Genomic DNA, 27,746 nt, shown 5'->3' with positions numbered 1-27,746 from the left:
CTTTTGTAGCAGCTGTCTCGTGCTTCTGTATTAGTTGTATTGTGCTTTTGGACTATGGGAGGAAGCCGGAGCACCCGGAGAGAACCCACGCAGACACAGGGAGAACATGCAAACTCCACACAAAGGCCCTGCCCCTGGGGGATTAGAACTCAGGACCTTCTTGCTGTGAGGTGGCAGTGCTAACCACTGCACCACCGTGCTGCTGTGTTTACGTTGTCCAATAGACAAAATCAACTCACAAAGTGTTAAATTACCTGTTCTCACACTTATTTTCCATTGTAAATAGAAAAAAGTACTTCTGAATTCAAGTTTTGCTTTTTTTTTTTTTTTTTTTTTTACTAATCAGCACTTTTCCACGTTTTACATAGTGCTTTTTTCAGAAGGAGCCAGTGTTGCTTCCTTTTCTGTTCTGTTAAGTTTTCCACCAGTTCTAGTAAAACCAGAAACGTCTCTTTTTCTTATTCTTTTTCTTTGTCATGAGATCTTCGATGTGTTCTTCCAGCTCTTTCACTGTTGTCTCAAATCTCTGTCCTTTGTCAGTCAGGTCTTCATTTTCTGCTTCCAGCTCTTTCACCCTTGCCTCAAATCTCTGTCCTTTGTCAGACAGGTCTTCATTTTCTGCTTCAAGCTCTTTCACCCGTATTTCAAATCTCTGTCCTTTGTCAGACTGATCTTCATTTTCTGCTTCAAGCTCTTTCACCCTTGTCTCAAATCTCTGTCCTTTGTCAGACAGATCTTTCTTTTCTACTTTCAGCTTTTTCACGTTTGTCTCAAAGCTTCGTGCCATGTTGGCCAACTCTTCCTTTTGTTCTTCTAACTGTTTCACACTTCTTTCCAAGGTCAGTCCTTTGTCAGACAGATCCTTCTTTTCATCCTCCAGCCATTTCAGTTTCATCTCCAAGTAGTGTCCTCCCATGGACAGATTTTTATTTTGTTCTTCCAGATGTTTCATTCTTGTGTCAAACTTCTGTAGTTTCTCTGTGAGATCTTTCTTTTCATCTGCCAGCTGTTTCAGTCTTGTCTCCAAGTAGCGTTCCCCCATGGACAGATTTTTATTTTGTTCTTCCAGATGTTTCACTCTTGTGTCAAACTTCTGTAGTTTCTCTGTGAGATCTTTCTTTTCATCTGCCAGCTGTTTCAGTCTTGTCTCCAAGTAGCGTTCCCCCATGGACAGATTTTTATTTTGTTCTTCCAGCTGTCTCAGTCTCATTTCCAAGTTCTGCCCTCTCTGTGCCAGATCTATCTTTTCATCTTTCAGCTGTTTCACTATCATGTCAAAGTTGTGTCCTATCTTGGACAGATGTTTCTTTTCTTCCTCCAGGTGGTTCACTCTTGTCTTAAGGATCTGTCCATTCTCAGAGAGTTCAGTCCTTTCATCTTCTAGCTGTTGCACTCTTGTCTCCAAGTTGTGTCCTCTCTCAGCCAGATGTTTCTTGTCTTCCTCGAGCTGGTTCACTCTTGTCTTTAAGAACTGTTCATTCTTGGACAGTTCAATCTTTTCATCCTCCAGCTGTTTCATTCTGATCTGAAAGTTCTGTCCTTTCTTGCACAGAGAATTATTTTGCTCCTCCAGCTGTTTCACTTTCATCTCAGATTTCTGTCCCTTCTGGGTCAGATGTGTCTTTTCTTCCTCCAGCTGGTTCACTCTTGTCTTTAGGATCTGTCCATTCTCAGAGAGTTCAATCCTTTCATCTTCTAGCTGTTGCACTCTTGTCTCCAAGTTGTGTCCTCTCTCAGCCAGATGTTTCTTTTCTTCCTCCAGCTGGTTCACTCTTGTCTTTAAGAACTGTTCATTCTTGGACAGTTCAATCTTTTCATCCTCCAGCTGTTTCATTCTGATCTGAAAGTTCTGTCCTTTCTTGCACAGAGAATTCTTTTGCTCCTCCAGTTGTTTTACTTTCATCTCAGATTTCTGTCCCTTCTGGGTCAGATCTATCTTTTGTTTTTCAAGCTGTTTCACTGTTGTTTCCAAGTTTCTCCCTCTCTGGGACAGATCATTCTTTTGTTCTTCCAGCTGTTTAATTTTCATCTCAAAGTTCTGTCCTTTTTGGACCAGATCTTTATTTTCTTCCTCCAGCTGGTTCACTCTTGTCTTTAGGATCTGTCCATTCTCAGAGAGTTCAATCCTTTCATCTTCTAGCTGTTGCACTCTTGTCTCCAAGTTGTGTCCTCTCTCAGCCAGATGTTTCTTTTCTTCCTCCAGCTGGTTCACTCTTGTCTTTAAGAACTGTTCATTCTTGGACAGTTCAATCTTTTCATCCTCCAGCTGTTTCATTCTGATCTGAAAGTTCTGTCCTTTCTTGCACAGAGAATTCTTTTGCTCCTCCAGCTGTTTCACTTTCATCTCAGATTTCTGTCCCTTCTGGGTCAGATGTGTCTTTTCTTCCTCCAGCTGGTTCACTCTTGTCTTAAGGATCTGTCCATTCTCAGAGAGTTCAATCCTTTCATCTTCTAGCTGTTGCACTCTTGTCTCTAAGTTGTGTCCTCTCTCAGCCAGATCTTTCTTGTCTTCCTCCAGCTGGTTCACTCTTGTCTTAAAGTTCTGGCCTTTCTCAGCCAGATCTTTCTTTTCCCTTTCAAACTGTTTCACTGTCATCCTGATCTGTTTCAGACACATTTGCTTCAGTTCTCTTTTCTCGCCCTGCAGTTTTCTCACTCTTGTCTCCAAGTTGTGTCCTCTCTCAGCCAGATGTGTCTTTTCTTCCTCCAGCTGGTTCACTCTTGTCTTAAAGTTCTGGCCTTTCTCAGCCAGATCTTTCTTTTCACTTTCAAACTGTTTCACTGTCATCCTGATCTGTTTCAGACACATTTGCTTCAGTTCTCTTTTCTCGCCCTGCAGTTTTCTCACTCTTGTCTCTAAGTTGTGTCCTCTCTCAGCCAGATCTTTCTTTTCTTCCTCCAGCTGGTTCACTCTTGTCTTTAGGATCTGTCCATTCTCAGAGAGTTCAATCCTTTCATCTTCTAGCTGTTGCACTCTTGTCTCCAAGTTGTGTCCTCTCTCAGCCAGATCTTTCTTGTCTTCCTCCAGCTGGTTCACTCTTGTCTTAAAGTTCTGGCCTTTCTCAGCCAGATCTTTCTTTTCCCTTTCAAACTGTTTCACTGTCATCCTGATCTGTTTCAGACACATTTGCTTCAGTTCTCTTTTCTCGCCCTGCAGTTTTCTTACTCTTGTCTCCAAGTTGTGTCCTCTCTCAGCCAGATGTGTCTTTTCTTCCTCCAGCTGGTTCACTCTCGTCTTAAAGTTCTGGCCTTTCTCAGCCAGATCTTTCTTTTCCCTTTCAAACTGTTTCACTGTCATCCTGATCTGTTTCAGACACATTTGCTTCAGTTCTCTTTTCTCGCCCTGCAGTTTTCTTACTCTTGTCTCCAAGTTGTGTCCTCTCTCAGCCAGATGTGTCTTTTCTTCCTCCAGCTGGTTCACTCTCGTCTTAAAGTTCTGGCCTTTCTCAGCCAGATCTTTCTTTTCCCTTTCAAACTGTTTCACTGTCATCCTGATCTGTTTCAGACACATTTGCTTCAGTTCTCTTTTCTCGCCCTGCAGTTTTCTCACTCTTGTCTCTAAGTTGTGTCCTCTCTCAGCCAGATCTTTCTTTTCTTCCTCCAGCTGGTTCACTCTTGTCTTGAAGTTCTGGCCTTTCTCATCCAGATCTTTCTTTTCTTCCTCCATCTGGTTCACTCTTGTCTTGAAGTTCTGGCCTTTCTCGGCCAGATCTTTCTTTTCCTTTTCAAACTGTTTCACTGTCATCCTGATCTGTCTCAGACACATTTTCCGCAGTTCTCTTTTCTCGTCCAGCAGCTTTCTCACTCTTGTCTCCAATATCCGTTCTTTATCAGCTAGTAGTTCTTTTACATTTTCCTCTTTATGCAGCTCTCTCACTCTTGACCTCAAGAATTGTTTTTCCCTCTCCAGCTGTTTTGCTGTCCCCTCCAAGTTCTGAATTTTGTCTGACAGTTCTTTTTTTTCTTCCTCTAGCTGTTGTACTTTTGTCCTCCACTCCCTTTCCAACTTAGCCCTGTCCAGCTCTTCCCTGCAGCCCTGAAGCATATCTTTGTAGCTCTGGTGATAACTCTTGCTCAAGCTGTCATAGTTTTTTGTGGTCATGTCAAGCGTCTGAGAGACACGGTCCTTTTCAGCCCTCACATCCTTTATGATCTTCTCATATTTTTCACATTTTTCCTGCACCTCTAGCATGCTTTTCTCAAAGCTTAGGTTTTTCTCTGCAAGGTCTTTCTTAACCTCCTGCAGCTGATCATATTTGGTTTGCCAAGCTTTGTTACACTGGCGAAGTTCCTCTTCTTTTCTCTGTTGCTGATTTGAGGCCTCTGTGAGACTTCTCTTGTGACCCAGGATTTCAGCGTCCAGCCGCTGGATTTTGTGCTCCAACAGGTCCGTCTTTTGCTGCAACGTATCCTGCATGAAATCACTCTTGTTTTTCTCTCTCTGCAACTCGTTCATCTGAGCTTCTAGCTCTGAAACCTTTTGTTTCTTTTCCGCCAGTGTTGCTCTCAACTTTTGTTTCTCCTCCTCTAGTGTTGTCATCCTTTCTTTCTCCAGATTCCTGAGGCGCTGAATGTCTTCCACCTGTTTGGTCTGGATTTCAAGATCTTTCTGAAGGGATGAAATCTGTGTCTCTTGTGAGAAGATCTTCTCACGTAACGTTTTGTATTCCTCGCCATACTCCCTGTCATCAAACTGACCCTTATGTCTGTAGTTATTCCTTGGGTTTTTCCAAGATTTGTTCCCTTGGTTGTTGTATCTTGGGTTTTTTTGCTCCATTGCAGTGTCTCTGGAGGACTGTGTCTGTCTGGTGAAGGCTGAATTGGTCTGTGATAGACCGGAGTTGTCTGTCATCAGCTGTTTGTCTGAAATAGACTAGTGTCTGTGACAGGCTGTAGTAGTCTCGTAAAGACTGTTGTTGTTGTTGTGATAGGCTGTTGTCTGTACTGTAACTGTTAGTGAACGATAATCTGGTAGATAATAAATCCTACTTGATTGTTCCACACGATGGTTTTGTTCAGCTGAAAAGTGAATTCCTCTGTAAGGTGCCTGGTCACAGCAGAGTTCTGGAATGTGTCATCAGAGCCTTTGATGTGTCATCAAAGGCAAACATTAGCCCCGCCCCTTCTGTGCTGTGATTGGCTAGAAACTGTTGCCATGACGATCCTTGTGATTGTCAGAAAAAATGCCTAACTTTATTTATATAGCATCTTTCATACAGTGTGGCATTAAAAGCTACATACTTACTTTTTGAATGTTACAATTGCCCAATCACTGTTACAAATGCCTCTATCAAAACAGATATTGTAGCAGCATTTTAGCATTTTAATAGTGGTTATTAGCCGCTAACATGTGAAGCTAAAAGTGTAACATTAGTAGACACTATACCTACCCATCTTAAGCAGTTTATCATTTCAATTGTGGGTATTAGCCTGCTCACACAATACTAAGAGGGCAGCATTGGTAAACATTATATTTACTAAACATAAGTATTGTAGCATTTCATTTGTGCGTATTAGCATGCTAACACTCTAACTTAAAAGTGTAACATTAGTAAACATTATACCTGCCAAACATAAGCTTGTTTAGTCAGGCTAAGTTAGCATGCTAACATGCTAAACAAATATTATACCTACTAAACATTTTTGCATTTTAATAGTGTGTATTAACATGCTAACATGTTGCACTAAAAATGTAATAGTGATAAGCATTTTACCTATTTAAACATAAGCATGTTAGAATTGACCCTTTGCTAAGCCCTTCCTTCAAACATTACCAGTCCAATCATAGGTTATCAACTGTAAATAGAGCTGTCAATCCCTACATTTCTCTACATGCTGAAGATGTGCAGGAGGCTCTGAGAAGAGCAGTACTTGGTGTTTCATGACTCTGGGCGGTGATGTCTTTTTTGTCTTCTCAAAAACCTGAAACACGAGAGCACATGTGTGAGGAATGAATTAAATTTTGTCTTCATCTGCTCTAACATAAGCTGCAAACGTTAGCATGTCTGGCTAGCTGCAGTAACTTTACCTTCAGACAAACTTGTTAGATCCCACTGCATCTGCATTTGTTCTGTGGGGATTTGAGGAGGAGGATGTGGGCTGATGAAGAATCTGAGTGGGTCAATGACGATGCATCTCCCTCTGGCTCTCTGTCTCAGATCTAAGCCGGGTTACCTGTGTTAACACCTCCTGCTTAAAATCCAAAAAGCCAGAGGGATCATGAGGCCCCGCTGTCACGGTCTGTATTCATACTGAAAATCAAGATCAAGCGAGCTTTTGCTTAGCTCTTATCCTGCCACTCTCCCTGTGGCGATTGCGGTCCAGCTGGTCTGGCTGGGTGACCTCAAGGTCCACTGCACTAATCAAGTCCTCTGCGCTTCCTTTTCCCACATTAATGAGTGTACTTCTGTCATCTATCATGTAGATAGACCTGCTGTATTTCACAGACTTAAGTGTTTCAACAGTTACTCCTGGATTCGATGTTAAATCGAATCTGTCACCGTTATCACCATAAACTGCATAAATGCATTGCGAGAATGGAAAGTTTGGCAGGCGTAGCAACAGTAATTAAGGAGGGTGGGGCTTAGAAAATGACAGTAAACAAGTTTGGAGTGATGCATTTGTTTCTAACTTCTTGTTAAGAGGATAAGTGACGGGGCTTTGAATACTATTTGAAGACACTGCAGCATGCCTAAACTGAGATGGTTCAATGGGGATGAATTAAGTTCAGTACTTTATAGTGACTCAAAATGTGTTTCACCAGCCTGTAGAACAGAACATCAAAGGGTGAAGTCAAATACAAACTCTTAAGTTTTGAAATAAACATATTTTGTGATCATTTACTTTTCTTCCTTAGATAATAATTAATTCTGTATTTCAAATGTTGTTCTTGGTGAGCTGTCATTATTTGAATTTCTAAATTGTTGCAGTTGAAAATATTACTGCAACAATGAATTCACTGAATTTAAATGTAAAATTACTTTTAACTATGGTTACAGATTGTTCTTTAATCAGTCAGAATCTTAAAAATCTCGCTCATCTTATCTTATTTCATGGCAACATGCTGCACGTTCTCTGACAGCATTACATACACCTTAGCAATAAAGGTGCTAAACTAGGCCCATATAGGTTCTTCAGCTTGCCCCATAGGAGAAACATTTTTGGTTCTTGTTTGAACCTTTTATTCGGTTTACTTGGAATCTGTCAAAGAGTTCTACCTGGAACCCAACATAAAGGGTTATACCGGGAACCATCCGTGAAAGGTTTCTGCTAGAACCTCCTGTGAGAGGTTCTACACTTTATGGTGCAGTGATTCCACTTAGAACCCTCTCTGGAGGTTCTATCCAGAACCTTTAAATATTCCAAGAGATTTATCTAGAACCAAACTGGTGGTTCTACCAAGGACCATTTAATATTCCAGTGGTTTTAGAATCAACACAAGGGGTTTATACCTCATGTAGGGTTTTTTAGGCTTCAACTAATAAATATTGTCATAACTGATTGATTGATCAATCAGTCATTTTCTCAATGGATTAGTTGTCATTAGTCATTGACGATGTCCTCAAATGTCTCATTTTACCCACAACTCAAAATGATCTAGTTTGTTGTCAGAGAGGAAAATTCCCGCTCCTTTAATCTTTCCATGTTTCCCTCTTTGCATCACTTCTTACCTTCTTTATTTTTTTCCCATTCTGGATTCCTTCTTTCATTTCTGTGTCCCCTCTTTGCCTTTTCTCTTTCTTTCATTCAGTCTTTATTTGTCTTACTTCTTCCTTGTTTGAATCAATGGTCAGTGGACAGAGGTTGTGACGTGTTATAAATCCCTCTCAGACAGACTTGTAATTTGTGAGTTTGGTTTGTAGAAACAAAATTGGCTTTGCTCTTTTGTCCTCTTTTCTTTTTTTCTAGCTGGTCTTAATAAATCATTTAAAACATGGAAAAGATAGAAGGTGTAAATAAATGTTTGATGCTCTGCTCGACTGTTTGCTGGAGCACATTTTGACTCTGCTGTATGTTGCTGATATAACCTGATATAGATGTGTTATGCTGAAAAAATCCACAAGATGTCGCTGTTTTTTTTACACAGGCCCTCTCAGTGCACCTTCATCCAGGAAGTTGGCAACAAAGAGGTCTTTGGGTCACTCAGTTTGGTGGGATTTTTAAAGGTAAGAACTTTTTTTTTTAAATGTTAATTTCAGAGCTCTTACTGAACAGAATTATGCAACTTGATACAACAAAAAAAGGTATAAGGGTGAAATATGCTATGAAATTAAAAAAAAGCTTGTGGTCATTTAATAATTTCACAATTGAGATTTTTTAATTCTAAAAACATACTTGACCAAACAGTTCAACTGTCATTTAGTGGAAAAGGTAAAGATAATAAAATAACACTTTATGAAAAAATAACATGTTGTTAATGTCACATATTTTAAGTAATTCTATTATGATTTTTAATTCCATTATTAAGATGTTCTCAAAGTACTGTAAATGTTAAATATCTGGAATGTAAATCAGTGACGTTTCATAACAAACCACCAGGAATAAAGTGCATCTAGTGTTCAAAAGACATTTACAGAGAAGCAAATAGAATTTATTCCTTCACAAAGTTAGATTTTTATGGACTTTTTCCACATTTTGTGTTTTTTTTTTTTTTGTATTTGTAAATGTATCTGAATGCTTTTTGCCATGAAACCATGTCTCAGTTGTTTGATAAAGGCCTGTAGTTTAAAAACAAAACTGGGGTTTGTTTAAAAATATATTTTTTTTAATAAAGATTTTTAATAAGTTGTTAGTTGTAATGATTTTATTATTTCTATTATTAATTGACTATTAAATTAATCTACATTCATTTTGACAATTGTTTCACCAGTTTTAGTCATTTTTTAATTTAAAAAAAGCCCAAATTCTCTGATTTCAGTTTCTTAAATTTGAATATTTTCTGGTTTTCTTTACTCCTCCCTGACAGTAAACTGAATATCTTTGGGTTGTGAACAAAACAAGACATTATAGGACGTCGTCTTGGACTTTGATCAACATTTTTCATCATTTCCTCACACTTCATGGACCAAACAACTAATCAATTAATTGATCGTTACTCATGCTTTAAAAACACTAAATTAGGCTAAACAATTTCATTATATTTCATATTGAGTTAATCCAAAAGAAACACAAAGTCAACAAGTTTCTTTACTTTAATATTGTGATACTTTGTTTACTGTCTAGATTTTTTTAACAGAGGAAAAAGAAATATTTGATTGATTTTGGGGTGTACTGTCCCTTTAAGACTCACACGCAAGCCTTCAGTTGCGTTGAATCATGTATTTTTATGTTGTGTTTTGTCGTCAGGAACACAGGAGACGCCCGTGCATGTGTGTGCTTTGATTTCCATCCTTCACTACAGATCAGTAAGTAAGAGAAAGCCTCTGTAAAGACGTCTAAAACCCCCGAACACCTTCAGCCTGAGGTAAAACAAACGAGCAGGTACGCTCACTTAATTAGTTGCAAAGAAGAACTAAACTTACTCATTTTGAGAAAGCTGTGCATTAATTAAGCAACTAAGTTATTATTACTTGAGATTTGAAATCACTGTTTTGAGATACAAAGTCATAATTTATAGAAAGTTTCTGTGGATGAAAAAAAGAAAATTTGAGAAAAGTGTTTGTGTTTTCAGACTAGTGCCCCTATTCTCTTCTAAAATTCAGAATTTCACAAAAAACATTTAAAGTAATGAAGTGATAAAAAAAAATACAAGCAGCACTTGAGTGTTTCTGCATTTTTGATGAAGCCTGTGTCATTTGACATTAGTTCGTATTTATATCTGAAAATTTAATCAGAAACTGCTGAGTACTACTGTCTGTCAAACTTTTTTCAAATGGCTAAACTGTTATATGTTAATGAGCAGTTTGTGTTCAGTGTATTCTGCCCCATCTGTGTTGTGCAGACCAGACCATGGTTCCCACATTAATGTGAGATTTGAATAAAAAAAAAAAAAAAAATTTAAATTGATGTCATTTCAAAGGAATTCTTAAGTTCAGAAGACGTGGAAATGGTCTCACTCTTAATCTAAGAAAAACAATCGTTTCCTCTGTTGGGATTTTATGCAAACCATTGTGTGAGCTTGTTTTTGGTTAAATATAATTCAAACTTAGCTGTAATATCTTATGAAGACAAAGTTACATATGATATCTTAAAAGTGATGACTTTTCTAATGCAAAACTTGCATGAAAAGATTATTTTTCTTTTTAGACAAAAATAAGACTTATTTCCCAGACACAAAGCTTTTTGCTGCTGCTTCTGTGTGTGTGTGTGTGTGTGAGGTGCCTGTAATGGCGTAAACAGCTCGTAGGGTTTAACTGTGGTGCATTTATGGAAGTATATTTGTGATGGTCTGTTTTGTTGAATATATTGAGAACAGAGTTTGATTGGTCCCTGATGGCTCCGGCGCTGTGCTTTCGGCTTACGTTGGTGGTTTAGTTTGAACCTTGGAAGCGAATAACACAATAACCAAATGTGTCGCTGGTGCTGCTTGTTGCTCCTGTGGCTGTTTTTAATGTTTAACTCCAGAGAAACAGAACAATAAGAGTGTAACACAGTCAATTCAAGACAGGCAAGAAACCAGACAGTTGTTTTGTCCCCTTTTATTAAAAAGGTTCTTTTGTTTTACCCCAAAACATTTTTAATAAAGAGAACATGCATAAAAATACAGCTGATCTTTTTAAAACAGCAACAAAAAAAACACCTTGCATTGATGTACACACTCCCTTTAATATGTACATACATGAGACGTGGTTCCTAAAACCACACAGACACTAAGAAAGACACTAAGTTTGACCTTTGACCTGTGGGGAATTACACAAAAATCATTTAAAGTTGATCATTTTACACCTGATCTGACAACATACAAGTTGCTCACTTTGGTTGATATTATTGCTTTAAGGATAAATATCCTTACAGCGCTATTTAATGCTGTTACTCTGCTTTTTTTCCACATTGTAAATAAAACTCTGATTCATATTGAGCCAAAAATTGAATGGGACAAATTGATTGTCAGAAAGCTGGACGTTTTCATCCAAAAAAGTCAGTTTGTCTAAATTAATTCAGCTTCAGAGCTGAAACAGATGACATGGCACTTTGATACCCAGGCCTACAACATCCACAAAAAGCAACCACAAAGGCTAATTATTGCACAGTAACCCAAAAATTGCATATTTCAGTAAAAGTATTCGAGGGCAGTGAAGCCACAGTTCATGCACAAAAAGAAAACAGATAACCTACTTTACAGAGAAATCAGTAAAAACTCAAAATGTGGAGAAGCCAGTGTAGAATACCCAATTTCAAAGGTTCATTTGCACAGTGAGCGTCACGAATCCTGCAGGTTTTTATACCTTAACTGTTTTTGATTTAAAGTGATTGTCATCTTGAGGGACATTCAAGCATAAAAAAAGAAAAACAAAAACTATATATATATTTTTAAAAAAGTGTGGTCCATTGTTCTGGTTACAAAAATGAAATGTCATCTCCCTTGGACCGTGCACTAAAAAAAAACTCTTTGCTTTTCAGATTATCGGATTGGTTCCTGAAGGCATCACACAAACCGGGGAGCAGCGCGGTGAGTGCGGTCTGTAACATGTGCTTGGTTTTTTTAGTATTAATACTGATTTATCCACTAAGACGCTGAATGTCACAGCAGCTTTAATCAGAAGGCTTTCCAACACTGCAGGTTTGTGTTTCAGCAGGAGAAACTGGGTTGGACCCACATTTTTAACCTCTGAAGAGAACTGACTCCATATTTAACAGTCAAACTCAGGAGTCTGAGGAGCAAATTGGTGTTTTCTTGGTGAGTAAATGCACAAGAACATCGTCTACCAGCTATTTGACCAAACTGTCTATTGGTAGGTCTAGTTTTTTTTTCTTATGTTATCAGTAGTTGGCCATTTTTATGACATTTTTTGTACAATTAGGACAAAACAAAAACATATAAGTAGTGTACCATCAGAGTATGGCTTTGTTTCCACAAGTCGCTCAAACCACATGCACCTATTCTACACACTGACTACAAACATGAGCCTCAACAGAGGCTGAAAGGAAGCACTTTGCAGTTTGGTTTTGGCTTTTTTAAAGCCCTGTTCCTGCTGGCATCGAGTGGAGTTTAGTTTCCTGAATCCCTGCTGAAGTACCAGGCTCAAGTTGGCTTCTGATCCAGAGCTTTGGAGAGAATATTTAATATCTGTGAGATATCACATTCAAATTTAGGAAGAACAATAAGAGCAATATTCATCTGCCAGGACAATGTAAGATGTGGGCCTTATTTATAAAAATGTTCTTAGAGTCTTAAAGTTTTTTCTTAATGTTTTTCACGTGCACGTCTCGTACAACAGACACATTTTTATCAGTGCAGCTGTCTGCCCCAGCTCTGTGCGTCTCCCAGGCGTAAACACGAGCTGAAGTGTTTATTTAGACTTCAAGCCTATTTTTTTCAACACTATGCATGTAAACATGAGGCTGCTGCCCAATAAAAAGGCATTGGAAACATATTTTATCCACATTTTGTAACCTGAGTGTTTGCCACAGCCAGAGATCAGCTCTGGTTTTATCCTTTCACAACACTCAGCAGAGGTGGGTGCAGTTTCATCTAAACTGGGTTGGGAAAATGACAGACAAGGACGATGTGAGGTGATAGTCGAACGCTCAAATTCAGTTAAGACAGTGTGAATGACACTTAAAATTGAAATTGATCAAAAGTCTGTTTTATAAATGAGGCCCTTTAAAACCTGCTGTGTGGTTCCTAATCAAACTTGAACTAAACTAAACTGTTTTAAATCTGGTTTCATATTTGATGAAGTTTTATTTATGAAAAGATTTGATCAGAAGCTTTGAATCATGAGCCAACTTGAGCCAAACTCAGACTGGTCTCATATAAATGAGAGAAAACACTTCAGTTGACGTCTCAACAAAAGCCCTCAGAGCACCTGCACACATTATACCAATAATCAAACAATCAATCACATCGATAAACACTCATCGACCTGCAGAAATCAACAACACAAACATTCATCGACACTCAGACTGACATCACTCAACTGAAATGTTCCTCCGGCCAATAAGAGAGACAGAGTTTCCAGCATTTTCTTGTTTGAACAGCAGGTGATGAAGATGAGGGACGAGGGACTGGTGTACTACAGGAAGGCTGACTGCAGGGGGCGCCGCTGGTGAGCCGGTCCCAGGACAGCAGAGGAGGAGGAGATGAAGGATGTCTGGGGCCTCATGACACCCCGACCAGGAGAGAAGGCGAGTTCACAGGAGCCTCCGGAGATCTCACCTGAAACACGACGGAACAAACAAACAGAGGTTTGAATTTCTACAGAACTTTAATGTCAGAGCAGAAAGTGTTTTCAAATTAGTAATTAGTATCTTTAAAAACTTACTGAATTCCCTCAAATTAATACTAATATTAATCAAGTATGAGCTTAATTCCTTGTCAGTGAGAGAAGTAGTGATGCTGAGTTCATCCATGCACAAATAAATCATCCACCCAAGATTAGAGAGGCTGCTGTCAGCAGTTTTAAACATTTTCATGTCGCTTGTAGCAAATATCGACACTGTTAAAGCTGTAGTTATAAACTTGGTAGGATGGAGGAAACTCTCAGTATCAGGCCAGTATTTAAAAATGTTTCGGCTGTCCCAGATCAGAACTCATCTTGCAGGTTTTATCCTGGTTTTTCAAAGAATTTTCAGATAAGATCATTCTGATCCAGATACCACAAGATCAGGATTACAGAATCTGGATTTGCAGTCTTTGGATCAGCCTCCATCTGTTGGTCAAAGTAACATAGATCAAAGATTCATAATAAAAAGAGTGAGTGGGTAAAATTCCAAGCAGGGTTGTTCAGTAATGCCCTGTCTAGTTCTATTATATGTTAATGGTACTATTGAACACGTGTGTCCATTTTGATGATTATTTAACGTCTAAAATGAATTGATTTAATTATCTACATGCAAAAATGTGTTGTTTTTCTTGTCAAAAAGCAGGCAGCTTCATCACGTTTTCACTGAGGGCACTGAACTCAGCACAGCAAAGCCAGGGGACTGTACCTTTACCAGGCCAGGGGTGTGAGGAAGAGGAAGAGGAGGAGGATAAAGAGGAGGGAGGAATGGAGAAAGAGGCACGACGAAGGGAGGAAATCCTGAGCTCGTTCTCCTGAGAAGACTCAGCAGGAGACAGGAGACAGCAGGAGACAGGTGAGAGGAGGAGTTTTTACTTTGACTCACTGATATTTTTTTTTTCATGTTTGTATCATCAGCTCAGCTCCTGAGTTCTTTACTCAAGTCACCTGTTTATGATGTGAAAACCAGAGTGAACATGTGATGAACTCACCTGTAAGTTCGTCTTGGCTTTTCTCAAGACGTCCTTCGTTCTCGACACTGAAAACAGACACAGAACATCAGGGAGTCATCACTGGTTCCTTCATCAGTTAAAGGTGCAATATGTGAAACAATCACAGCGTATTATCAGTGTTTAAATGGACTGTAACACATAGGACTGCAACTAACAATTATATTCATTATCAGTTAATCTATCGATGATTTTCTTGATTATTTGATAGTTGTTTGGTCTATAAGATGTCGGAAAATAGTTTTTTCCCAAAGCCCACGATGCCGTCCTCAAAGATCTTTTACTGCTCACAACTCAAAGATGTTCAGTTTACTGTCATTAAGGAGTGAAGAAACCAAAAGATATTCACATTTGAGTAGCTGGAATCAGAGAAATTAGCCTTTTTTATACTCCAACTGATTAATCAATTATCAAAATAGTTGATGATTAACTTAATAATAGATTAACTTATTAATCGTTGCAGTTCTAGTCACAAACACAGCCTTTTATAACAGCCTGTGGGCTTTTTTCTGTTTTTAACCAAAGGATGTGACGTTTATTCTCCTGAGTCTCTTGCATGTTTTCAGCTCCACTGCAGCAACAACGGTGTGCAACTCTGCTAACGTTAACAACCAACCACCAAAATCCAATCCAAAGTCAAACTAAAATTACTGCATGTCAAATATATTGATCTGGTGCCAGTTGCTTTGTGGTGATTTGTAAACAGCAAACTAGTGAGCATCATGGAGACAATAATCATAACATTGATAATAAAATATCAGAACATTTCAGATAGTAATGTTATGCTAAAGATGCTCACTCACTCCTGCAGAATGGGAGTGAGAGCAACAGGCCTGCAGTTCACTTAACAGCCACTGGTGTCACTAAGAACAAGGATTTTCTAAACGTTCCCTTTAGAACCTTTAAACAGAAGCTTTCAGCTAAACGAAAAACTGACGTGATCAACAGCTGCTCTGAGAGTGAACGATGGAGAAGAAACAGGAGAATAAACAGATGCAGAAAGATCATCTCATAAATTAATCTTTCCAATAATTTGGGTTATTTTGGATCAAAGTATTAAAGATTTGCAGTGACAAAGAAATCAAATAAAGAAAGAGAATTTTATGAGATGAAAAGAAGAGAAAAAGTAAATATTTTAATATGATCTAGTAGTGAGAGTAGCAGACTCACGTTGGCTGACTATAAAGTGCTCCATGCTGTCTTTGGTGCGGTTGGAGCTCTTCACTCTCTCCATGGCGTCCTTCAGAGCCTCTTCCTGCTCTGAGAGTCTGAGACGGAGAGAAACGACCTCGTCCCTCAGACACTGATCCTACACACACACACACACACACACACGGTTAGTGTCATCCAGACACACACACAGGAGATCAGTAGCTACTGCTGACACAAAGATTTATGTAATCAATCAGAAGACAATCATTTTGACCTGTATTTATTAAAGACCAGGAGAAAAATTGAATTCGACTCCTTCAATTTGACTTTACCTGCCTCAGGATTTAATCATATTATTTATCAACATGATGAAATGTAGGAATAAAACTGTGTTGATGTCAGTAACAGGAACAAATGAAGCTGCTCTTTATCAGACTTTGATCTCTATATTCTGATTCACAGATTTCGACTCTGGTTCTGACCTGTTTGGTTTCCTCGACGTTCGGCAGAGCTGCTCTCCAGAACATCCGCAGCAGAGAGTCGGCCTCCTCCAGGATCTGTCGCAGGGTTTTAGTGTCAGTCAGCAGCTTCCTGACACAACCCGAGTCTGAAGGCTGAGAGGCACACAAAACACACAAAATATGTTCATAAAAAAATTAACTAATGATTCATCGATCAGCTGTTTTTCCTGCCAGCTAACAGTTCATCTGATGTCTTCTATAACAGCACAAAAAGGTAAAATAAATTCCAAGTTTAACTAGCAAAGTGTATTTTTATCTCATATTTCTTCTCAATAACGGTTATTATTCACACTGTTGTTTCTCGTAAAAGAGTCGAGCTGGAGGTGAAGGATTTGAACACGTCCATGAACGTGCAGCTTCAGGATCAGCTGATCTGTTCTGGGTTCCTGGATCTCTCACCTGATGGAGGCTGAACTCCTGGGTGCTGCTCGGGGAAAACAGGGTCGCCTCAATCTTGCGGATCAGAGCGCCGCCCTCCAGGATCTGCTGCTGCAGAGTCTTAAAGTCATCGATGTGACCCACCGCATGGCGGCCGTGACGGCTGGCGAACGAACCGTCTGGGACCTGACCCTGCAGAGCCGGGGCTGCTGGGAAAGAAAACGAGAGAATTAAGAACAAGGAGACACAGGAGTTCTATAAAGAACTCCCTCATGATAATATTTATATCATAATAATATTCCTTAGTATCATATTTGGAGTGTAATAACACAATAAACAAAACTAAAGATGAATTTGACTGATTTTTTAAAACATTTTCTGAAACACGTTAATAAAAAGTTGAAATTACAATAAAAAGTTAGAGTTATGAGATAAAAAGTCAGAATCTCAAGGTGAATTCGACTGATTTTATACATTTTCTATAGACATCATGATAAAATTGTTGCCACAATAATCATGTAGTGAAAATCTGATGTGGTGACAGTTCTGACCTCGATCGGCGGCTCCGCTCTCTTTGTGTTTCTGTGCAGGATGTAGAGGAGAGGACGGACTGACGAGTCCAGTGTCTCTCACAGGCGGCGACGGGACGTTGTCTGTGGAGGAAGACATGACATCTCAGTCTGTCAGTGAGCTGCAGAAGAATCAAGAGTCATTTCTTACTTAATTTTAAAACCTACTGACCGTTGAAGAGTTGCCTCCTGGACCGAGGCTGCGTGTCGGCCTGTCCGCTCAGCTGCTGCTCCAGCTGAAGGTGCAGCTCTCTGGGGTCAAAGGTCGCAGTGCTGTGATCACGCTGGGTACCGTCATCGACCTGACCTGCTGGGAAAAATAAAACAGATGAGTGATACAAAAGTTAACCAGTGGTGTGTGTTTGTGTGCAAGAAATGTTATTTTAAGAAAATAACTTACAACTTATACTTTATTACACTATTTTTGTCTATTTAAGTTTTGAAGAACATAGAGATCTTTATAAAACACAATTGTGCAGCAATTTTAGCATTTAGTATCATTCACGGTGCCAAGTTCGGTGCGTAAGGTGACTCGTCTTACCTGAGTGTGTGTTCGTGGTGACTCCACACACTCTGTGGTACACCTGCAGCTCACACTGAAGAGAGTGAACCAGACTGCGACTCTCACACAGCTGCTGCTGGAGGACGCTCACCTCATGCTGGAGTCTGCCAAAAAACACACACGCATGAAATCAAAAGTTATTTAGCCTGTTTCTGTCACATCCAGCTCTTTTTTTTTATACAAGCAACCGATTGAAAAATCATCTCACGGTGCGCGTCTGTCCCTGAGGACCCTGAGGACAGAATACATGATCAAGCCTCTAACTGAACCCAAAAAAATAACTTAACATCAAGCGGAAGAGCTTCTCACTCACTGGTTAAAAGTTTGTTTCATCTGTGACCTCACTGTGCTGATACAACCTGCAGTCTGCTATAAAAATATTACATAATAATGTTATTTTTCACTTTTTTGTTAAATCTTTTAATCAGCTTCATTGATCAACAATGTTTCCAACTGTCTTTGGTTTTATTTTTGTACTGGTTTCCAGCCTTCTCCTGTAGGCTGGCAGTATTTTTGTGATGGTTTTCAGTGGAAATTTGTTAGCACTGTTTCTCCCTCTGAGTCTAAATTAATCTAAAATTTGAATCAGATCACTGATGTTATTATTCTACAGAAGAATACTGCTGTGAATATATGCAATCATTATGGTTTACTACATGTGATGGTATGAATATTGATAAATTGTACAAAATTTACATTGTGGTGTTCTTTGATTTTTAAGAAGAAAAACTAACAGAACAAATGCATTAAAGTCTTAGAGGTCGAAATGATGCTCATGGCCTTTCTCAAACCCTCAAACAGCCTTTTGAATGTGAAGATGTGACAAAATGTGTTCAAAAATGTAAAAGTGACTTTACTTTTCAAAAATCTTATTACTCCATAAAGATTTTAACATAAACACACAGACCTGTTGATGGCCTCCTGGCTCCTCTGTCTGTCCTGTTTCAGTTGTGTAATCTCATGGGTGTGAGCTTCAGCCTCAGTTTGCAGCTTCCTGCTTTGCTCCGCCCACCTCTCAGCCTCTAGCTCCGCCTCCTTCAACCTGGCCCGCTCCAGGAGCGCCACCTCCCTCAGCTGCTCCGCCTCCTTGCTGCCCTCTGCAGGAGACACAGGACAGAAACTGTGAATAACTTCTTGGGTGACAACGCTGCAGACGTCACAGACGTAAACATCAGACGGTACCTCTGGCGGCGTGCTTCAGCTGGTTCTGCAGACTGACGTTCTCCTCCTTCAGCAGTCGGATCTCACTGGACAGCTGGCCGACAGAGTCCAGACCCTGGATGTAGATGTTGGTCGGAGCACCTGGAGAGGACGGAGAGACAGATCATGTTCAGCATGTGCAGGCTAACAAGCTAAAGTTTGGCTCCAGTTTACAGGTGTGTGTGTGTGTGTTACCTTTCTCAGTGTGGGTGCGGGCCAGTCTCTCCTCCAGCTGCTGTCGGAGGCGGTCGTTGGTCTGGATGGAGTCCTCCAGTCTCTGTCTCAGACTCCTGATCTCTCTCAGGTGCTCCTTCATCAGGTCTGAACCTGCAACAGAAACACAACAGAGACGACTGACCTCTACTGTACGCTCGCTGCACGCTTTGTTTTCTTCTACATTTCAGTTTTCCACTCAAGCAGAAGCAGCACATCTTTTATTATCCACTGCAGGGTTTACAGGGTTTATCCTTAAAAAAAAGATGGGGTTTGGAAGTAAGGCAGGAAGCTGCTGGGAGTTACAGGTTCACTGCCCTCCAACTATACAGACACAAAGCTGACTGAAGAAAATTACATCAGTTATTATTAAATCATTTAGATTTGTCTGCAAAAAACTTCTCTCAATATCTGTTTAATAAAATGAAGTTTTCCATCATTTTTATTGCAACGAAACTGGATCCTGCTAACCACGACCTTTGCTGACCTCAGCAGAAAAAAAAACTCGAGTGCAATCTAGTGGACTGAAAAAGCAAATGATTTTTATTATTCTAGTTGCAAAAACAGCCCTGATAATTCTGTATGACATAAACAAGTTAAGAAGAGCATCAGATAGAAGATCGTCTGCATCAGTGCTGCGTCCATGTTTTCTCTACAATTTAATGTGATCTATCACAGTAAACAGTAAAAGTTCAAATGTGTTCAGGGATGAGACTGTCTACCTGTGTTACTGGTGCCTGACTGGTACCCTGAGGATCCTGAAGACAGGTCGGCCCCCAGTCTCACCGGTCGGGTACCGTAGGCCATATCCCACAATGCACTGCTCTCCAGCAGACTGGCCCCGGCTTTCATGGCCGAGCTGGCATCCAGACCGCTGCTGAAAGGAGAAGGCTGGTATCCATGACAGGACAGAGGCAGGAAGGACGAGGAGTCGGGCTGCTGGTGGCCGAACGGGAAACCCTGAACAGGTTTGGACTGAGGAGTGGAGAACCCTGAGGAACATAAAGAAACGTCAAGTAGATAAAAATATTCATTAATAAAGGGATAAAGAGAGGCAGAGTTAGAGAATGTTAGTGTGTGTAGGGTTGGGAGGGTCACTTAAAAAATCTATTCTGATTCAGTTAAAAATTAAGTCACTAACCTAATCCAAGTACTCCAAAAATAACACTGTAATCCTGCTAATAATCCCCCCCTTTTTTTCTAAATGGTATCTAATTACATCTTATTTTTTGTAACTGTAATGGAGTTACCTTGTTTTGGTATACTAATTATGTAATCCTGTTACATGTAATCTGTTACTTTCCAGGCCTGAGAGGACGGAGAGAGTCAAAGACTGACAGGGAGATGAAGGGATTTCTTCTGACGTAGGGAACATCTTAATCAGCCAGAGGAACGCGGTCTGGTTTGGAGGTTTCTCAAAGCTCCGTTCCTCATTAGTGTATAAAGATCACAGCAAATCCTTCTCAGGCTGCGTTCTCCGGGTTCTTTAAGCGTCAAATGAAGAACAGTTACTTAATGAGAAGGAAAGTGCAGAGTGTTAAAGACAAAGACACGGTGAGGAGAAAGAGAAGAGACAGAAGCCGAGGCAGTTAGGGAGACGTGGATTATTTAAGATGGTCAGCTCTCACTTCATCTCGCCCCGTGTGTGTCGACGTGCAGCAGGATTAACGTCAAACATTAACAGAACATTTTAAAAGATCAAAAAAGAAAACAACACGCTTCTCAAATGATTAAAGATCTCAGTCCAATATGTTTAACATCATCATCATCATGCTCTCTGCAGCACCAAACAAGTATTCACCAAACCAGGTCGTTAGTTTGGTAAAGGCCAATATAAGATCTCACACACGATCGATGGTAATTAACATTATCATGATGAGTCTGTGTTTAATTCAGCATGTATCTGAAAGCAGCACTTGTTTTAGCCATAAATATTAATTTTTGAAATGTTTCACCTCTCATTCCCTCTGCCTTCTACCACTAAAATATCACATCTTACCAGTGGGGGGCTGGTAATGAACTGCAGTGGTGAAAATCTAAAATGTAAAATATGTACGGAAATATAATTTCTTTATGGATTATATCGAGAAGACAAGAAGACAAGAAGATTGTCAACATTTGACAACTTTTATGTTTTTGTTTCTAGTGTTTTGTGTTCATATGGGCTTAAATGGAATTATTAAAATGTGATATTTCTTAAATGTAGTTTGGTGCAGCGAGCTTTAGATTAATGCAAACTGCTGATATGTATATATTTTTTGTTTTTTGTCTCAACTGAAGAAACACAAGGTAACTGCTTAAGTACGATAAGTTTGTCTGATGTTGACTGTCGTTAGTTATTGTTTTAATGGTTTGATAATGTGTGTATTGATTACTGATGATGGCTGATCAGATGAATTATCAGTTCATTGTACTCAGTTTCTTACGGTAATGGTTGCCCTTTGTGTGCGTTTATCTGTCATCAGGCCGTCTGTTATCCGTTCAAGACAACATTCTTTGATTTCTGTCATTTGTTTTTTCCTCAGCTGTGAATGTGATAAATCTGCACACATTAGAAAAGTTAATATAAAAGTACATCCTAATAATCTGCTCCTGTCCACTGACTCAGCTCTTTATCACCTTCTGCAGAATAAAGGTTTAAGCTATTCTCCCAAAGTTTCCTTGCCAGTGACGACTCGATTTTTAAAAAATCTCCATCTGTGAAGCCTCGAAGTTTAATTGCAAACACACAGAATTAGTTTGTAGCGAGTTTTGAACACACACTCATGCGTGTACAGTCTGACTGACGCACTCTCACTGTCTCCCAGCTGCCTCTGTAACATCTGCAGCTCCTGGTGCACCTCAGCCAGGGAGAAACCTGCTCCCCCGTTGCCTTGGTAACGGGTTCGCAAGGTTGTAGGGTGGGGATGGAAGGGCAAAGGTGTCCTCTGGGTGGAGGAGGAGGGGGGAGGAAGAGGAGGGTGGAAGGAGGGGGTAGAGGTGAAGCCTGAGGCTGGAGCTGAAAGGAGGACGAGAATCCAGAGCAGAAGAATGAAAAAGAGAAACTGGCGAGAAACCGTTAACTAATTCACATAAAGGGGAAGCTCCACTTTTCACACTCCTACCTGTCTGACTCTGCATGTCTGCGGGTTTGTGTGGCGAGCTGGGGCATTGCATGCTGGGACAGCTGAGCCAGGACTGGGCTCTGTGGGATGAGGCGATGGATGGAGGGACAGACGGGTGACGGGACATGGAGCCGCTATGAGAGGGACAATCTGGAAATGAGAAGAGTCTGCTGTCACCAGAGGACATGATGGATGGACAGACGGTGGACACACACCGAAAACTGCTCAACAGCTCTGTGTGAATGTGTGTGTGGTTCACCGATAGATGGATTACCCAATGATTGACGTAATTTTTGACAAAGGCCTTTTATGCATTTATTTTGAAAGGACAGCTGAAGTGAAGACAGGAAAGCAGAAGAGAGAGTCGTGGAAGACATGCAGGCTCTAGTCCAAACAGGCTTCTTACTTTAGTTTTAATGTATTGAGGAGAAGTATTGATTATTTTTATTTTGCATTATCATCATTATCAATATGTAACAAGACATAGCAAGACAAAAACTTTGTAACAAGACAAAGACTCGACCACAGAGAAAAAGTATATTTCAGGGTATTGGAACCAGAACTTCTACTTTTACCAGAGTCTATTTACACAAGTATCTGTACCTCTACTTGAGTAAAGAATGTGTGCACTTTTGCCACCTCTACTAACTAAAATACTACAAAGAGGTACTTGCCACACAAAAGCACCACAAAGAGATATAAAAACTAGTTTGACTGTTTTGATTGACTGTAATTTAAGAGTGATCAACTGATCGACTAGGATCAAACTACGGTATAAATGAACCAACAGTCAATTTATTACTTTACTGAGGACCAGTTTTATTACCTCCCAACCTAAAAATAAAAAACACCCATTCTTGAAAACTGGATTAAATCCTGTCCCACCAAAAAAAAAAAAAAAAAAAAAAAATACACAACGTAACAAATTTTTACTACTAACACTCAAATTCATTTTTTGTGAAAATTTATTCTTTTCATACCAACCAAATTCCATTGATAAAAACAGTAATTTTACCTCACAGAACAAAGGATGCCGCTGCCTCGATCAGTTAGTTTATTTATGTTACTGTGTGACTTTGGTGTTATAAAACTTCAGTTTAGATTCACCAAAGTCACACAAAAACACAAACTTATGAACAGATTGAGGCAGCGGTAGATCAACAACTCCTCTGTTCTGTGATGTAAAATTATTGTTTTTGTCAGTGGAGTTTGGTTGGTTTGGAGAGTGATATTTGCCACAAATAATGACAATTTCCTGTTAGAAAACTCTGTCTGACAGCAAAGTGGTGAAAATATTCTAAATATATCGTACACTTAAACTGATATAGATTGTGTTGGATGATCAGCGTCATCTTCTCACCTGTGCTCAGCCTGGTGGAGGCTCTCGTTTCCTTCTGACCGAGCTCACTGGCAGCGTCCATGTCGGAGCAAAGCTCCAGATCCTCATTTGTGGATCCGTGGTCATCAGACACATAGGAGATGCGATCCGATTGGTCAGTGGTGTCGGAGAGGGCGTGGCTGCTGCAGGGCGTGTCGGAGCGATGAGGAGGATGATGATGGTGGTGATGCTGGTTTAGTTTTGCGCGGAGAGACTCGATGACCTTGTCCTTCTGCTGCAGCTCCTTACTGAGCCTGGACACAAACACACATGTATAAGATTAAGATTAATTGTGTTTTAGTTCTCATTCAATACTTTTACTTCATTCAAGCTTGATTTAGAACCCAAACATGTACAACTGGTTCATTTCAGATTCATGGGTTTATATAACTATAAACAAAAAAATAAAGCAAATATACTGTAAAAATATCATTAAAAAAATAGGATAAAAATATGGTTTAAATCCTCTTCACTCTAGGCATGACTGTCGGATTTCTTTATTTCCACCTACAGGAGACAAAATAAGCGCATTTGCGTGGAATTAACAGGCACTTGTTTTATTTTAAAAGATTTTTAAAACCTGTACTGCAGATATAATTCTTAAATTTACAGACTTTCTTCCGTTGTCTTTTATTTCTTTATGGACCCAAATACAGTTTCCTGTGACCCACCTGTGGATGCCTTAATTTGCTCCTCCTTCACTTCACTTCCAACTTTGTTTATGTAAATGATTCAGAAAATACACGTTCCATAATGAAAATCTTAAAAAAGCTTTACTGCACAGTAAGAACATGAGAACAGCTGTATTAGCGGCCTTTGACTTAAAGGATAATGAGCATTAATGAGTAATGATGTACCAGGTGTGTGAGTCACCTGCCCGCTGATCTGGACTGTCGCACAGAGGCTTTACTGACTGCATCATGCTGCTTCAGGGAAGCCTCTTAGTGACTTACACACGCATCACACTGCATCACATCACAGTCACACAGGTGAAACTGCACACTCACACTCAGATTTACACTGACTCAAATAAAAAAAAAACTCTGGAGGGACAGACAGAGGACAGAGGAGGGTGGAGGGACAGCAGGACAAACTACACTCACAGATAATGACAGTGATGTGAAAGCAGCGTGTCCCCTACAGCTGATTTAATTAACAGCGACGTGTTTGTACACAGATGCTGAGGTGAAGGTCATTCATCTAAATCAATGATGGGCTGATACACACATGCAATAAACACACACACACACACACACACACACACACACACACACACACACACACACACACACACACACACACATATTATGCATCTGCACAAATTTATAGCTCCACATTTCAGCACATTCACAGCAGAATCTCTCCCTGCTTCCTTTTTTTTTGCATCTTCTTTCCACACAGATGAAACTTAAAATGCAGAAAATAATCCATTTAAAAAGGCGAGTGTCAGTAGCCAATATCGCCACTTGCACCTGGGGTGGAATATCCAGTGTGACTATTTACACATGCAGCAAGTAAAATCTGTAAAAAGAAATAGTTGAGACGACTTAAAATTTCAAGACAATGCACTGCAATAGATTTTTAAGTTTTAAGCCCGACTCAAACTTTTGAAGTTTTGAAATAAACTTGAAAATGTTTTGCTGACCTGTAATCTTCAGGTGAGATAATTTACTCTCATTAGAATCTCACTGAAGAAACTAAAAAATCAAAATCAAAAATTGCTCACAGTGAGCTGTAAACCTGGTTTGTCTTTTTTTTTAATATATAAAATTCAATTGTTTAATGGAACATTTATTTTCACTTCAATTAATTCACTCAAAGCTTTTTTTTAATACCATGTTTTGTGTTATCTATTAGTTTATCTAAAGTAGAACAACAAAAGATCAGTAGCTGTTAAAACTTTCTCAAAACTTAAGAATTTGAGTTGGGCTCAAAACTCAAAAATCTACTGCAGTCTGTTGAGTCTTCTCAACTTTTTGTTTTTTTCTACAGTGTAGTTTTGTTTAAACCTCAAACTGTAACTGAAAACTGAAAACTGAAAGAACATATAGCTAAACTAAGAGGCCGGGTGTAAATAACCAAATAGCTTGTATGTGACAATTCTCACCTGGGTGCAAATAGACACTGATTGATAAAACATGCATTTCTTTGGCTTCTCTTTCTGAGAGTGAAATGAGCAGATCAATATCAGTGTCATATATAAAAACAGAGCTGGAGTCAGATGACATAGTTAGCATAGCTTAGCATAAAGACTGGAAGCAGATGGACTTCTGGACACAAACAGGTAACTTGAAACCTCTTGAGATGGATTCTTGTGTGATCTTGTAAAACAAGCTGCCTTGCATGATGATGTAACTACATCCTAAAAGTTAGTAATTGTTATTTTAACATTTATATTTGTGTGACACTGCTTCCTAACGCACAACGACCAAGGAAAAGTGGAGTGGATGGAGGGCGAGAGTTATTTTTTCATAACTAATGTAATTTTCTTAAGTCATCTGAAAATTTACCAACTTGTAATTCCCATTGCGATTATTTTGACTGATACTGCAATTGAGATATTAGAGGTAATGATCATTTTTACATCATTGTAATTTTTTTGATTTAAAAACATGTTAAAATGATTATGGTGTGATTGTTTTGCAGGACTATCTACCAGATGAAGCTGTTTTTTTAAGTCTGTAGGACGGGACATCTCTGCCTCACCATATTCACTCATTTAAAGGATTTTTGACACATTTTGTATTTAACAAATATTACACCTCCTGTGATTTGTAAACTGTAGAAAGACATATTGCGATTTTGATAAAATTTTGATTAATTGTGTGGCCATACTATTGATCATATGATAGCATCTTGTGAAGAAGTCTCTCATCGTCCATGTCATCTGCTTTGATGAAAGAAAAAGAAATGTCAAAGATGTCTGCGTCCATTTTGGCTAAAAGAAAAACAGGTTGGCGGTAGAGGAACCAGGGTGAGCGTTGCTTAGTGGTGTTAGATTTTAACAAACACGATACATCACATAAATTAGACAGAGCCAGGCTAGTTGTTTCCCTTTGTTTCCAGTCTTTATGCTAAGCTAGGCTAACTGCAACCTCCAGCTCTTCTTTTTCTTGCAGAGTGGTACATTGAAATGGCGTTTTAAAAAGGGCTGTAGTTTTTCCCGTGTAGTTTTTGTTTGTATTTTTGTGGCCGTCTTACTTGTCGAGTTGTGTGAGCAGCGCTCTTCTCTCCCTGTCGGTGAGTTTCTTCAGCAGCAGCAGTTCTCTCTCCTGAGCCTTCCACTCCCACAGAGAGAAGGAGAACAGGGAGTCTCTGTACAGCGGGCTGCTCTTTGACAGCATGGCCTTCCACAGAGGGGCCATCAGCCTCCCTCTGCTTCCCCGACCGACGGCTCTCCGCCCGAGCTACAGACTCACCATCCCCGCCCTTATGTCCTCCCCTCCTCCCTCTCTGACCCTGGGGTCAGTTTAAAACTTTCTCTGTTGCTGTTTTCCCTCCCGGTGTCTCCAGAGGTAACCGAGCGTGGCTCATTAGCTTAGTGGCGGAGGTCCTGACCCCGAAGCGTGTGTGACAGCAGGTACAGCGGGCAGGCAGAGCGTGAGCAGGGAATAAAGGGATGGAGGGATGACTGAGCGTGCCGGCGACCAGGTGAAGAGCAGAGCAAATCCTAGATTAGATTGGAGCTTCCCAGGGAGACTTTGTGTGTCTCCCTTCACACACACACCTGCACACAAATCCTGGGAGTGTGTGGGCTGCGACCACAGGTGGTAAGCCAAATAGATCGTAAATCAGATTCTGAATGGCAACGATACAGAGACGAGCATGTGGCAGAGGCAGACTGACGCCAGAACAATGAGGTTTCACACTGCAGATTTAGAGGATTTGTGCAACAACAGGAGGGACGTCCAAAGGTTTCAGGTCCAACAGCAGATCAGTCAGAAGGTTTGATGACAGGAGCAGGAACAGCTGACAAATAGCTCAAATTAAAGCTCGGATTTTTAGATTTTACCCACCAGCGAGTGATGAGGTGAAGCATGAAGAATTTAAATACTAAAATACAAAAAGTATTATATAATAAGCTCTGTGGTGGAAAAAACACTTAGACTTAAAATATACTTCCTCCTTTTTTTTTGGCTGAATAAACTAAATGTTCGTGTCTTCTTTGCATTGAAGTCTTGAATAGTGCCCTCACATTAAAGCTCAACCTCTCCAACCAGCGAACGCAGCAGCAGCAGCATCAGCATCAGCCCCGAGGGAGGGATGCAGTGACGAAA

The 27,746-nt window shown here is 39.8% G+C and overlaps 1 protein-coding gene and 1 long non-coding RNA gene across 15 annotated transcripts in view; one reads left to right on the top strand and one right to left on the bottom strand.

Moving 5' to 3' along the window:
- Nucleotides 1-10,547: 10,547 nt before the first annotated feature.
- Nucleotides 10,548-14,162, top strand: LOC146324457 (uncharacterized). Of its 2 annotated transcripts, none has more exons than XR_014771235.1 (3): nt 10,548-11,836; nt 13,144-13,347; nt 14,026-14,162. It is a non-coding gene; the product is annotated as an uncharacterized LOC146324457 (long non-coding RNA). The 2 variants fall into 2 exon arrangements; XR_014771234.1 differs by having other exon boundaries at nt 13,141-13,347.
- The window catches only part of pde4dip (phosphodiesterase 4D interacting protein), a 125,459-nt gene continuing 110,100 nt past the window's right edge, over nt 12,388-27,746 (bottom strand). For 6 of the 13 annotated variants that reach the window (XM_084723814.1, XM_084723816.1, XM_084723813.1 and 3 more), the window contains 16 exons: nt 23,452-23,723; nt 22,092-22,241; nt 21,779-21,985; nt 19,710-19,979; nt 18,970-19,101; nt 18,757-18,876; nt 18,482-18,671; nt 17,554-17,678; nt 17,185-17,322; nt 16,995-17,096; nt 16,465-16,652; nt 16,027-16,158; nt 15,563-15,701; nt 14,375-14,421; nt 14,092-14,197; nt 12,388-13,318 (listed from right to left, as the gene is read on the bottom strand). In XM_084723814.1, coding sequence (XP_084579940.1) covers nt 13,176-13,318; nt 14,092-14,197; nt 14,375-14,421; nt 15,563-15,701; nt 16,027-16,158; nt 16,465-16,652; nt 16,995-17,096; nt 17,185-17,322; nt 17,554-17,678; nt 18,482-18,671; nt 18,757-18,876; nt 18,970-19,101; nt 19,710-19,979; nt 21,779-21,985; nt 22,092-22,241; nt 23,452-23,723 — 2,461 coding nt within the window. In that variant the 3' untranslated portion in view covers nt 12,388-13,175. Of the gene's footprint in view, nt 13,319-14,091; nt 14,229-14,374; nt 14,422-15,562; nt 15,702-16,006; nt 16,159-16,464; nt 16,653-16,994; nt 17,097-17,184; nt 17,323-17,553; nt 17,679-18,481; nt 18,672-18,756; nt 18,877-18,969; nt 19,102-19,709; nt 19,980-21,778; nt 21,986-22,091; nt 22,242-23,451; nt 23,724-27,746 lie in introns of all 13 variants that reach the window. The other 7 variants (XM_084723807.1, XM_084723806.1, XM_084723809.1 and 4 more) reach the window with 7 other exon arrangements.

This window comes from Lutjanus erythropterus, chromosome 7, assembly GCF_056507025.1.
Source record: "Lutjanus erythropterus isolate fLutEry1 chromosome 7, fLutEry1.hap2, whole genome shotgun sequence".
NCBI lineage: Eukaryota > Metazoa > Chordata > Actinopteri > Lutjaniformes > Lutjanidae > Lutjanus > Lutjanus erythropterus.
The sequence above is the reverse complement of the archived record's forward strand: the minus strand, read 5'-3'. Positions and strand labels throughout refer to the sequence as shown.